At 42.8% G+C, this 10,907-nt stretch overlaps 2 protein-coding genes across 2 annotated transcripts in view; both read left to right on the forward strand.

The window, feature by feature from the left end:
* Positions 1-533: 533 nt before the first annotated feature.
* LOC115144009 (retinol-binding protein 3-like) lies at positions 534-3,587 on the forward strand. Its single transcript, XM_029684580.2, has 4 exons — positions 534-1,721; positions 1,917-2,107; positions 2,319-2,461; positions 2,602-3,587. Exons 1-4 carry the CDS (start codon positions 537-539, stop codon positions 2,928-2,930), a joined length of 1,848 nt encoding a protein of 615 aa, XP_029540440.2. The 5' UTR covers positions 534-536; the 3' UTR covers positions 2,931-3,587.
* Positions 3,588-7,170: 3,583 nt separating this feature from the next.
* LOC115144010 (anthrax toxin receptor 1-like) overlaps positions 7,171-10,907 on the forward strand; it is a 31,369-nt gene continuing 27,632 nt past the window's right edge. Inside the window, exon 1 of the mRNA XM_029684581.2 lies at positions 7,171-7,938. Within this exon, the coding sequence (XP_029540441.2) occupies positions 7,781-7,938 (158 nt within the window). The 5' untranslated portion in view covers positions 7,171-7,780. The remainder of the gene's footprint in view (positions 7,939-10,907) is intronic.

Raw genomic sequence — 10,907 nt, forward strand, 5'->3', positions numbered from 1 at the left:
TATGGTATAAGGACCTTTTGTCAAAATATACAGTTCAAGGTAACATTACACTTCACATCAACTAGCTGACCAACAGAAGGCCTGATTTTAAGGTAGAAACAAAATAATAATTCATTCAGAAAACAATGATCTATTTCATTAACGCTGATCTACAATCAGTGAGCCTTATTCATCAAATGAAAAATATGCACAAATGTATAACACATTCAGTTATGTGAATATTTCCACCAAGCATAATCTCAACTGACATTTGTGTCTAGTTAAACCTTACCTCACACGCATAGCAACAAGTATACATTGAACATCTATATCTTGGGCAATATGTTGCACCTACATTGTTGGCCTGTTATTGTCTTACCAAAGCACTCAAGATAAGAAGATTAAAGGTTTATTGTGAGGAAAATCCTCTTATGTGTGTGTTAACAGAAACCTTTCAGGAAAAAAGGTCTCATTTGACCAAGGACCACTTTGCAGACGGACGTTCCACCACAGAGTGGCTACTACTGTGGTTTACTGCTATCTAGAAACCCACCAAGATGGCAACGTCTCTCCTCTTGTTGGCATCGGTGCTGGTCCTCAGCAATGTGGCTGTCCACAGCGCTTTCGCACCCGACCTGATTGTCAGCATGGCTAAAATTCTCCTGGACAACTACTGCTCCCCAGAGAAACTGACTGGCATGCAGGAGGCCATTGAAGCTGCAAGCAGTAACACAGAGATCCTCAGCATTCCCGACCCTGACACTCTCGCCTCCGTCCTGACCGGTGGGGTCCAGAGCACCATCAGTGACACCCGGCTGGTCATCTCCCATGAGCCCAACTACGTACCAGCAGTGGCCCCTGCCTTGCCACCCCTGCCCCCAGACCAGCTCATCGGTGTGCTCCAGAGCTCCATTAAGCTGGAGGTCCTGGAGGGCAACATCGGCTACCTGAGGATCGACCATATCATCGGGGAGGAGTTGGCCGACAAGATTGGCACCCTCCTCCTGGAGCTGGTCTGGAACAAGATCCTGCCCACGTCCGCTCTGATCTTTGACCTTCGCTACACAGGCAGCGGGGATCTGTCGGGCATCCCATACATTGTGTCTTATTTCACTGATGCCGAACCTCTGATTCACATTGACAGTGTGTACGACCGTCCCACCAACACCACCACCGAGATGTGGTCTATGCCCACACTGCTGGGCGAGAGGTACGGAACAAAGAAGCCTCTCATCATCCTGACCAGTGCAAACACCAAGGGAATTGCAGAGGACGTCGCCTATTGTCTGAAGAACCTCAAGAGGGCCACCATCGTCGGGGAGAAAACCGCTGGCGGGTCCGTGAAAATCGAAAAGATCAAGGTTGGGGACACCGACTTCTATGTCACAGTTCCCTCGGCTAAGTCCGTCAACCCCATCACAGGGAAGTCCTGGGAGGTCGCCGGCGTGATGCCCGATGTTGAGATCGATGCTGAAGATGCCCTGGCCGCTGCCATTAAGATCATTAACCTCCGTGCCGAGGTCCCTGCCATTCTTGAGGCTACTGGTGCTCTGGTGGCCGACAACTACGCCTTTGAGAATGTCGGAGCGGACGTTGCGGAGAAGCTGGCGGCAACGAGCGGTGGCTACAACTTGATATCTTCAAAGGTGGAGCTGGAGACAAAACTCTCCGCTGACCTCATGACACTGTCCGGAGACAAATGCCTGAAGACCACCCACAACATCCCAGCCCTGCCACCAATGGTAAGAAATGAATGTTGAATTGTAGCCTATGTAATACATTTAGCTATCGAGAATACTTTTATGTCAATCAAGATAACTTTTTTTAAATGAATATTTGCCTGAAACAATTGTCTGTTGAATTCAGTAGACCTTCAATAGAATAACATTGCATATCAATTATGGGGAATATTTTTGAGACATTTATGTTGATTTCAGAATCCATCTCCAGAGATGTTTATTGAGCTGATCAAGGTCTCATTCCACACGGATCTGTTTGAGAACAACATTGGTTACCTGCGCTTTGACATGTTTGGTGACTTCGAAGAGGTTCAAGCCATTGCCCAGATCATCGTGGAGCATGTGTGGAACAAAGTTGTTAACACTGATGCTCTGATTGTTGATCTCAGGTAGGACATCTCTTCATAGTGAAAATCAAAGCTCAAATTATGAGCATAGCAACTACCGGAAACATATTTATGTTGACTAAAATGAACAGAGTTAGAGAGTGGCTTACCATTTAGTTGGGCTAAATTGGGACAGTTGAACCATATGGAAAGGTTTTATTTCCTAAATGTTTAATTTTTCATAATGAATGAGTTAGAAAATGTGTTTTTGCAGGAACAATGTGGGCGGACCCACCACTGCCATTGCAGGCTTCTGCTCCTACTTCTTTGATGCAGACAAGCAGGTCTTGCTGGACAAACTGTACGACAGACCCTCTGGCACCACTACGGAGCTGTGGTCTCTGTCTGAGCTCACTGGTAATGAACTTCCCAGTTTCATGATGTGTAGGCTACTGTATAACAAGTTTATCAATTTGGATAAAGCAGAATATAATTGTGGGCTGTCAGCAGAATAGAGCACATCAGGGATAAAAAAAATGACTTGTCTTCTTTCTCAGGCGCAAGGTACGGCACCAAGAAGAGCCTGATCATCCTGACCAGCGGAGCCACGGCCGGCGCCGCCGAGGAGTTCGTCTACATCATGAAGAAGCATGGCCGGGCCATGATTGTGGGCGAGACCACCAACGGCGCCTCCCACCCCCCTGAGACCTTCCGTGTGGGCGAGAGTGAAGTGTTCCTGAGCATCCCCACCACCCATTCAGATACAACGCAGGGCCCCGCATGGGAGGGGGCTGGGGTTGCCCCTCACATCCCTGTGCCAGCCGACGCAGCCTTGGACACCGCCAAGGGCATCCTCAACAAGCACTTCGCCGGCGCAAAGAAGTGAACTCCCTGACCGGGGAAGTTGGCAGCCAAAGGGGTTTAAGATCTTATGTTCTCAGAGGAACGAAGTATTTAGGGTACAGTTCAATGCACTTCATTGACCAAGTCTAGGGAGCCAGCCTCTGCACCTAAGCCTTCTTATCGTAGCCTTTTGTAGTGTTCTCATTTTGCAAGAATATGTGAGAGATTATGAACAAGATTGTGGTGGTTTTCACTTATAGTTTTTACTTACAAAAACTACTGTGATTGTAGACGGATTTAAGAAATGCTATACTGAAATGTGACTCTTAAAGAAGTGGTTCATAAACTACAAATGTGTTTTGTGTTACTGATCCCCTAGCTCTTGGCCTTGGGGCTAAGATTTGTCAAAGCAGCTTCGCAAGAACATGAAAGCTGAAACTAGTTTAAAACGGTGCATTGAATCAAATGCTGAAACATATTTGCTTTTCCTCTGATATTCTTATATATTTTCGAGTACCATTTTTTAGGACCTTTACAAACTAATTGTTCTGTCTGTTGGGGGTGCATTCTCTAATTTGATGCAGGGTCTTTTTGCTGTGTATGGGAAGAAGTGTTGTGTCCATACATTGTGACTTTCCAAGTGAGGCAATTTGGGTTGCAGAAATTCCAATGGTGGGACACAATAAAGTCATTGAGAACACAAGAATAAGTATATATGTTGTGGATCAGAGGTTAGGAGTGGATCAATAAAGCCAAGCAGCTTATTATATTATATAACGCCAAACACGTTTTTGCCCAACAATGGAATAACTACAAATCCAACCAGATTTTCTCAATTCAACACACTAACACCTCAAATGGAATCAATCCCACCCATTGTTACACAGACCAGTGAGATAAACTATATTTCAGCCCTGCAGCAAAAAAAAAAACATTTCAGCACAACTATTCATTCAGATTAGAATTGTATACCTTCCCAGAGCAAGTTTCTCAGTTCAAATAACACTTAACCATTCTGGTTTCTTCTTCCAGTTTCAACTTGGCCTGTTATCACAAACATAGTGTATTAGTATTATGTTAGAGGAGGTACAGTCAATACAATACAATTCAATGTACTCCCTTTGTCTCGTTCCAGAAGATAGCAGCACAGCTCATTTCTCACAGGAACGTCGCTGTAACACCTCAGAGGCACACAGATACTGGTCACTGGGAGTGGATATCCAGTGAGTGGGCCAGCTTTTGGCAGACACAAAGACCTGTATTTTCAAAACACAAGGAGTTAAACAGGATCCAGTAAGTAAGGGAATAACTATACATAAACACGTGGAAAGCGAGGGGCAGGGGGTATTAGGATTTACTCCTGATGAGGCTGATCACAGGCCACAAACAGTAGCTTTAGTTTAGCTGGATGTGTGTGTGTGTGTGTGTGTGTGTGTGTGTGTGTGTGTGTGTGTGTGTGTGTGTGTGTGTGTGCGTGCATGCTTGCTTGCGTGCGTGTGTATGTGTGTGTGTGTGTGTGTGTGTGTATGTGCGTGCATGCGTGCATGTGTGTTGTGTGCGGGAGAATTGAGAGATATTATGGAGAAAAACATGTCATAGGTCCAGTTTTCCTGCAGTCATCACTTTCATTTGATAATGGCTTGTTTTGCTTGTCTCTGGAGGCGTAGCTTTGATTTACAGCTGACTCATGTGGTACCTGTATCAGCTTGCTGGCTATGGCTTAAATACTGTGGACACACAGCTCCTACCTGCTTGGCTCTTCAATATTTACACTGAAAACCTCCAGTAGGCAACGGAGAGAAGATACGAATGTGCAAATCAACATGCTGTGTGTTCATTACAGTCCCAGCAATTGCATGTCATTCTAACTGTGTAATTACATGCCAATTCTATAGGCACTTCATTCCAAAGTGCTAATTAACTGGTAGGGCAAGTAAACAAGGGTTACGACTTAGTGAAGACTCATGCTTAAAAATAATGGATGGCTGCTTGTGTTTGAAAACAGTATAATTAGCCTAACTTACAGTGAGTAAGATTTTATCCTGAACAAATAAATGAACTTTGTTTGTCTAGGGAAGCATACATCCATTGTGCATATAACATTGTGGGCATATATGCTGTAATAAAAGCATGCAAAGCAGCAAAGTGGTCAAATTAGAGAGCAGTGGCGGCCGCTGATTGGCAAAATACCGGGGGAGTGAGGTGGTTGGAGTTGTCAACAGAGCAGCATGGCAGAAATACCTTTTCAAACTCTAGCTACTTTAGACCCCTGTCCTTTTGACTGCCTTTGGATGTAGTTGTGTGGTTTATCAGGTCCCAGGCTCCCATGACTGTTATGATTATTTATTTAGAAGTTCATTACAATCTGCTTTTTGCTTTAGAGCCATCTGTACCTGATAAAGCAGAGCTAGTCTCACGGGCGGAAGTAAGCCGTCTGGCACAAATAGTCTGGCGCAGTGGCGGTTCTAGCTTGTATGCCCCCCCCCCCTAGAACCAGGGCACCCACTCCGACAAGGTTAATTGACCCACAGTCCCCCACGTGATATCATTGACGTGATGTGCAAATGAGCGATAGAAAACGGATCGCGCAAATGTCACCATTCCAATTTTTTTTGGTGCGGGTGCCCCGTGCCACCCACGGCAGCATCTTGCCCATGTCGCCTATACCTAAATCCGCTACTGGTCTGGCGCGAACAGCCGAAGAAACAATCCAAGCAATGTTCGCATGGCCTATGTGCCCACGGAGGTGGGGCTACTGCTGGCAGTCACTGAGGGGCAGAGTAGTAGGTAACTGAACAGCTTGGTTTAAACTATATATTTTGGAAACAGGAAAATGTACACTTTGATGAGAATTTGAAACATAATCCATTATTTAATGTATATATATTTTATGGGGTGTTTCCCCTAACGCCCTAATGGGTGGGATGCCGCTGGTAGAGAGCCCTCAATTAAAATACTGACCTTTGCCACAGCCCTTCCATGCATTAGGTTATGGGTAGAATAGCCTTGAAAGGATGGTCATGCGAGATTACAGGTGAGGTAGATTCAGTGGCAAGTGGGATGTGGGATGCATGCCAGCAAAGCCACTATACAACACAGCCCTAAACACATTATTTGCACTACAATGGTGTCAAACAGTGCCCACAAATGGCCTACATAAATCTGTCCCAACAGTCCATTCAGTCTCATTTACTGCCTTTAAAAAAAAACATAGCTGATATGGCTGACTTGCTTAAACAAATGTGGTTTCTACTGACAATTGAGATGTACAAACAATGGCATAAAGGGGACGACAAGGGGATAGGAGGCAATCCGTAATAGCTAGGACAGACGTAGACAATAAAACTATTTGTTTAGCTCTTTTGAAATGTACAGCAACAGAATTGAGAACATGGGCAGTTCTTACAGTGTTCTCCCTGTACACCAAGACAGAACCGTAGGATAAATAGAAGGGGCATATAAACAGACAAGGAAAGCTCTTACAATATTCGATGATTACATTTCTCTAAAACAGGTTATAGGCTAAATGTGCACCACCAAGTCAGAACAGTAAGCGAAATTAAGAGGGGTAAATAGACCAAAAAGTTAGGGTGAGGCACATTGGCTACTAACATCTTACTACACAACATACACTTAGTATGACTTTCTTAGCTACAGTATACCCTGGCATACCCTGGCTACAGTATCTCCCTGGCATATTACATCCCAGTTGTCTTGAACTCACTGAAGTCAAGTTTCGCAGTTCCGAGCATGGCCAATGTTGAATGTTAATAATTTAAATTTGGAAAAGTGCCCATTAATCCCAGATGTGGGACCACACAGCCACTGTGACTGATTCCTTCCAAACCACTCATTGTTGAATTTGCGATTTTCATCTTGTGGTGTAATGTTTATGTCCAATGGCCGATGAGCACCGATACATTGTTATCTCTAATTTCTCTTCATTATTTCTCTTCATATGACAAGGATAAAAAATTATTTGCCATAAATATGTAGCAACAGTTGTCGTTTTGCTAGTCCAGTTTAGGTCAGGTGTGTATTGCCTGATCTTTCGCTTATGTCGGTTGGCTCACGCTAGGATGACATGTCTAATTAGGAAATAGCACTGAGATTTGTTTATCAAATAAATACCAAGTAGGCATACGTAATGATTTCGTAAATTATGATTACATTTGTATTGCCGAGTTGAGTTATTGGGCTACAATAACTTTCAGGGCAGATGGGATTTTTCTATAACTACATCAGTGGATGCTCAGCTCATCACTTCGTTGCCCATGCCTGTTTTCATGCCTGTTTTCCAAAGTTTAGCTTCTTGAGAGGGAGGCGCAAGGTGGATTTTTTTTCTCTCCTGGCAGAAATATGAAACCTGGTTCATTTCAGCCAAATTTGTCCTAAGCTCCCAGTTCTTAACATTGCTTTGCATTGCCCGTTTCCATTTTGCTTTTTTAAACTTAAACTCGTTTTGACAATTTGACAGGAAACGTGCATTTTGTGAATTATCTATTCTAACGCAGTGAAACATCTGTATTTGTTTATGAAATAAGCCTAGTACACTATCATTTAAAAAAAAGACGAATATGAAATGATTATATGTTTATATCGGATAGTAAAATCGCTCTGAACAAATTATTTTATATTTTTTTCCCGAGGAGAACAAAGTGCCGTAAATGTTATGGTATTTCTCGCCCTCATCGCCCATCCAATATTTGCCAGGAGGGAGGCAGTAATTTCTGGAAACTGAGTGCAACAACAATCTCGACAGCTTTGACCGTGTGTTGTTTTGTTATGGGCATCTCTGCCTAGAGAAGTAATTAAAACACTTTTGGGGATGTGAGACGGTATTGACTTTTTCCGATTGAGCTTTTGGAGGAATTTACCTTTTCGTGGGGAACAATGGCGAGGTTTTTGATGAAAATGTCTCTCGCCCTCCTTTTCCTTGGATTTTTTATGTTCACTTTAGCATCCGTCAATGCTGAACCAGAACAAGTAGATAAAGAAGAGGAGGAAAGTACATGTCAAGGGGCTTTCGACTTGTATTTTGTGCTTGACAAGTAAGTTACTATCAAAATGCCACATTTATTATTATACTGCATAGGCTAAATGAACCCAATATACAGTTATATTGAGATGCCAAGCTTCTCTGGTTACACACATATGTCCATAGCATAGCCTACACTGTTCAAGTCAAATCAAAAGTTAGTGTTTTTACAACGTTGCAGACTGTTAATGCACTTACAAATAATGAGTAATGTAAATCAGCTATTCCAGCGCTTACAGCTGTTTCTGTAAAGTCTGACCTCTCTTTTTTTGCACAAGGCAGGGATAAATAATCTTTATAGGCTGCTCACAAATTAACTTGATAAATTCATGTTTCACCTCATTAAAGTCATTACTTAACAGGCAGTAGTGTGCGTGGTGATGCAGTCGGAGGCGGACTCTATGCATCGAACACACCGACATCGTCATTGCATTTTGGTACACCAGAATTACATTCATTTCCAATGAAACGCTGCGTTTGCCTTCGGCATTGCGTTTGCAGAGGCATTGGCAGTGCGTTCGGTGTGCGTAGACGGCTTGACAGAAATGGTAGCACAGGGTGAATGTTGAACTTTTGTTGCATACATATCCAGATGATGTTGCGTACTATTTTGCGCAAAAATGCTGTCGGTGTGTTCGAAGCGTTAGCTGAATAAGCAGTACAAGTGATCATATACTTCTCTGTATCTTTTTTATTCCTTCTGTCCTAATGGGGGAAGCATGATCTGTGCATGCCCGCGGGTACCTTTACAAGGTCCACTACTTACTTTTTCACATTAACGAATGGGGAGTAAGACACAGTCTGTACTGTCCTTACATGACTACCTACAACTCACATTCAGGAGTATAGTTTTCATAGAGGGGCCAATTCATGCATTTCCTCCTATCCACCCACATAGGAAAAATCTTTGTGGTTCCAACATCTTACGCTCAGCAGGCCTCTCTCACTGTCTCAGGAGAGAAAAGTAGACTATACAGACCTTTCTGTCCTGCTATAGCCTAAGCCTAGCGCCTTTATGTAGTAGGTCAGATCAGATTGAAGCATATTTTTTTTAGATAGAATGTCATTTATCAACACAACTCATGGTAGATGTATGATTAAACCTTGATATATTGTGGCCCTGGTTGAGGATGTTGGTGCCACTGTTTGAGGTTCCTGACTTCAAACAACCGAACCGCTCATTAGGGACATCCCCTCCTCCCTCAGGCCTGAGCTGTTTATTAGATGCACAGACCTACGATTAAGGTTAACAGGATGTATGGAGGTTAACAGGATATAGCCCTTTGTACAGTGGCTTGGCTACTGAGTCATGCTTAGGGTCTGGAGTTTTTCCTGAGCTGGAAGAACTCTGTGCCTTATTTACTGTATATTCTACGGGACCAAGAGTTTTTTTCTCCAGGCCAGGTCAGGGGTAAAAACTCCTGCCACTTGTCATGCTGCGTCGGACTACAACTAGTCTACAGCAACTTGGTCTCGAGTTTCTTTGAATATCAGTCCATAAATGACTAGTTTATGGAAAAAATCTCCCCCAGCCAACTGGTCACTGAATAAAGGGAAATGGACCATGTGGATATCATGTATCATTACTGTCGGGGTCCAAATGGATGGTGGATCAAAGAGAACCAACTTCAAGCCGTCCTATGTTGTGGCGTACCATAGGCCGACAGAGGTATGAGTTTGTGCTGAATCAGACTGGTAGGCCCTATCCTGCAGTTTCGTAAGGAACACAACACAAAGGGATTGTTTTAGGCATGTTTCTAGCACCACAGACCAGTACTGATGCCAAATGTTCTGCACAATAAAGATCCTCAAAACACACTCCCTAGCCACCACTGTAGCTAATTCTCGTCAGATGGTATGGGGAAACACCCTGGTTTTACCTTTGGTCTGTTAAAATAACTTCCTTGTCCTCACTTAGTCTACTTGTCACTGGCACACCCGCATTTACCACTTGTAGGACGCGAAAACACTGGCCCATGGGACATTCACCATTTATAGGAAAGAGGATTATGATGCGAGAAGCTCTGATGCTCTAGCAGATTTCCACAGATATCAGGGTGGTTCCATAAGATTTTGATCACTTTCAGCCCTTTTGATTTGAACAAAACCTTCCATGCATGTTTACCCACGGTAGAAGTGGTCAGAAAGTAACCATTTTTTACCTGAATATCAAAACATTCAGGAGATAGAGCTTCTCAAAGTTTGACCTGTTTTGCATACCCCAACCTACCATTAGATATCCATATGATATCATTTGAAAGCTTTACAAAGAGAGATATCAAAGTATTTTATAATTTATTGAACAAAAATGTATTTAAAATACAAATGTTACTTCTTTTTTTTTCTTTACCTATAAAGCCAATTATCTAAAAACACATAAACTCTCTTTTTTTTTATGTTCATATACATTATGTTGTAGCTTAGACCCTATTTTGCATCATCAGAGTTGTTTGTGTTGTGCCCACCATCGGTTGAGACTCGGCGTGCTCTTGAATACAGGCTCTTGAATGTCAGTCATGTTTTGTTTGATAAATGTACTAAAATGTGTGTAGAATTGACAAAGATGGTTGAATGTTCACACATCAGAGAATGTTTTTATTTTGCGTTTTTTTAAAATTAGGTTTCCCATTAGCCGACGCCAATGGCGACAGCTAGTCTTAATGTGCATTTGAGTGGGAATATCTGCTGTTTTAAATTATACTGTCAATCTTCCATAGGGAACCAATTGAAATCATAGAAATATAGATACTAGATTAGACATTCCCATTCAAGTTGACATTCGCCTGTGTGTAGACCGGTGGCCATCTTTTTCGTTGTCATTGGAAGTTACATTTTAAATTGAAATGGTGTACCAGCTAAATTGCAGTGACCTGAAGGGATAGGTCCATTCTATTAATTATCTTTCTATGATTGAAATGACACCCACCCTATATTCAAGAGTTATGCTGTGTCTCAACCAATGGAAGGCACAACACAAACACC

This window comes from Oncorhynchus nerka, linkage group LG16 (assembly GCF_034236695.1).
Source record: "Oncorhynchus nerka isolate Pitt River linkage group LG16, Oner_Uvic_2.0, whole genome shotgun sequence".
Taxonomy (NCBI): domain Eukaryota; kingdom Metazoa; phylum Chordata; class Actinopteri; order Salmoniformes; family Salmonidae; genus Oncorhynchus; species Oncorhynchus nerka.